Genomic DNA, 2,280 nt, shown 5'->3' with positions numbered 1-2,280 from the left:
AGTTTTTCATGTCTCGTATTGCGTCTTACGTCATAGATCTTTAGATATGAATCCAAATATGAAAAAAATGAACAAAGAATATAACTATAATAACTATAATGTATAATAAAGTTTGAAAATTAGCATTATACAACTCTTAAGATCTTACTTTTTTAAAAAGAAAAAAGAGAATGTCTCTTTATCTGTAAACCATATTTTTTTTTGGTAAAATCCGTAAACCATATTTCTGAGTAAATTTTAGGATTCATCAAAAGAATTAAGTTTCTTTATCCATCTCGATTGACTACTTGCAAAAGTAAAACATCATTTGGATCCTTTTTCTGCGAACACCAAAAGAATTAAACATGAAGAAGAACCTCCAGTGACATTGGTTCAAGTATATAGAATCAAAAGTGAATAATGGTTAGAAAACCAGAAACCGAATGAATCAGTCCCTGCGACTATGCAAAGAATCCTCTAAATCAAGATCAACCCCAACACATTTCCGAATCGATGCGTTGGCGTGGCACGAGTGATGGGAAGAAGAAGAGCAAGACGACTTCTTCTCAAGTTCCTTAAACCTCTCAACATCGAAGTTGCGACTCTTGAGCAACTTCCTCTGCCTAGAAAGAAACAACCTCTTCATGAAATCTTGATAAGTTGGGTCCCTCGAAGTCATCAAGAAATAAGCATAACCAACAATAATCCCAGTCGCTGTAGTGAAAAACGTAATGGGTTCCATCACATCCCATGAAAACTCCCAGAAAGTTAGCCTGAAAAACAGTCCGATCTGAACCATAGAGTAACCAAGACCACACCACAGAATCTTCCTCACTTGCTTATGCGCTAACACATCAATCTCTTCCTTCATTCTCCTAAGCTTATCGAACTCGACTTTAGCTGGATCATCCTCTAGATTTAAACCTAAAGGCACTGCCTTTCTAATCAACTCCACCACCTATAACAAAACCCACAAGACAAAAATCAATTTCAGACAAACATTAGTTTTTTTTTTCCTTTTTTTCAGACAAAACATTAGTTTTTTTTTTCCTTTTTTTCAGACAAACATGAGATTGCAGACCTTATGAGGATGAAGATAGACTTTATCACGGAAAATTAAAATCACACCGGCGTCATCGAGAATACGAGCGAAGGCGTGAGCTTCGTGGAGAGATCTAGCGATACCTAAACCTTGAGATGCTTCAATGAGTTTAGTGTAAGAGACAGTTTCTTCATTCCCCATACAACCGAGCTTCTTCTTCATCTCATCAACATTCACTAACCTCATTAGCTTCTTCGCTTCCGTTACTGTTATCTCCTCCCCCTTCTCCGTTGTTGGTTCGACGGTCAGACATCTGTAACCACCGCCGAGCAATGACCTTGTCGGAGAACCTTTACTCACGGCGGAAAACGCCGTACGCCTCAAACCACCCACCACCGACCACATCTGTGAGGATGGACCCACGAATCGGATATGGGATTCTTGTGGGCTCGAAGAACTAAAAGCTAAAAGAAAAGACGCGTGAGATTCGATTCTGACGCAGTGTGTAATGCGCGCTCCACCAAGAACGTGGAGGGGTCAAAAATAGTAATGCATTTATATGAAAAAAGAATAAAGAAGAGGAAGAAGCTTTGTGTTACTTTCTGGAATTAGAAAAGTTTGGTCGACATTGTTGACTAGCCGTGGCTTTTCGATATCCCTAAATCCATTTGTAAGGAGAGACGTTTGAGGAGGCATTTAGGGCTGGCCGTCCTAAAATCCAAGAAAAGGAAATATGATCCGGTTCGGTTTTATCTATACCGAATAAATTTTCTCGGTTGAGCTTGGTTTTCCTTTCCTCACGATCAATTGTTAGTTGTCCTCTTGTGTTTTGTCGTACATAGAGAAGAGAGCAATGTAAAATTTCTTAATTTGTAAGAAAAGGTAAAAGATAAAAAAATGTAACATTTCTCAAGTTTTTAAATACGACCCGTTTTGGAGAAAGACGAAGAATAGCAACACACAGTGCCGTGCCCTACACTTTGTGGGGCTTAAGGCAATTTCAAAACTGGGGCCTTTATAAAGTATATATTCAGCATTATGGAAATATTTTTATAAAGTACATATTCAGCATTATGGAAATTTTTTGGAAATATTTTTTGGAAATATTTTATTTATAAATATGATTTAAATGTGAAGTCAACACAGTTGAGAAAAACTAAAAGGGATTTGATATAAAAAAGTATTCATTAAGATTCTTTATGTGTATTTGTTGTATTGTGACCCAAAAATTCGTATCTATATTAGTTAAAATATACTCC

General features: G+C 36.9%; 1 protein-coding gene across 1 annotated transcript; it reads right to left on the bottom strand.

Moving 5' to 3' along the window:
• Positions 1–252: 252 nt before the first annotated feature.
• LOC108806678 (calcium uniporter protein 5, mitochondrial) lies at positions 253–1,734 on the bottom strand. Its single transcript, XM_018578848.2, has 3 exons — positions 1,621–1,734; positions 1,061–1,485; positions 253–937 (listed from the first exon to the last, which is right to left on the bottom strand). The coding sequence occupies exons 1-3, from the start codon at positions 1,715–1,717 to the stop codon at positions 428–430; spliced, it is 1,032 nt and encodes a 343-aa protein (XP_018434350.1). The 5' UTR covers positions 1,718–1,734; the 3' UTR covers positions 253–427.
• Between the last annotated feature and the right edge of the window lie 546 nt (positions 1,735–2,280).

This window comes from Raphanus sativus, chromosome 6 (genome assembly GCF_000801105.2).
Source record: "Raphanus sativus cultivar WK10039 chromosome 6, ASM80110v3, whole genome shotgun sequence".
Lineage (NCBI taxonomy): Eukaryota > Viridiplantae > Streptophyta > Magnoliopsida > Brassicales > Brassicaceae > Raphanus > Raphanus sativus.
This window is presented reverse-complemented; position numbering and strand designations above follow the sequence as displayed.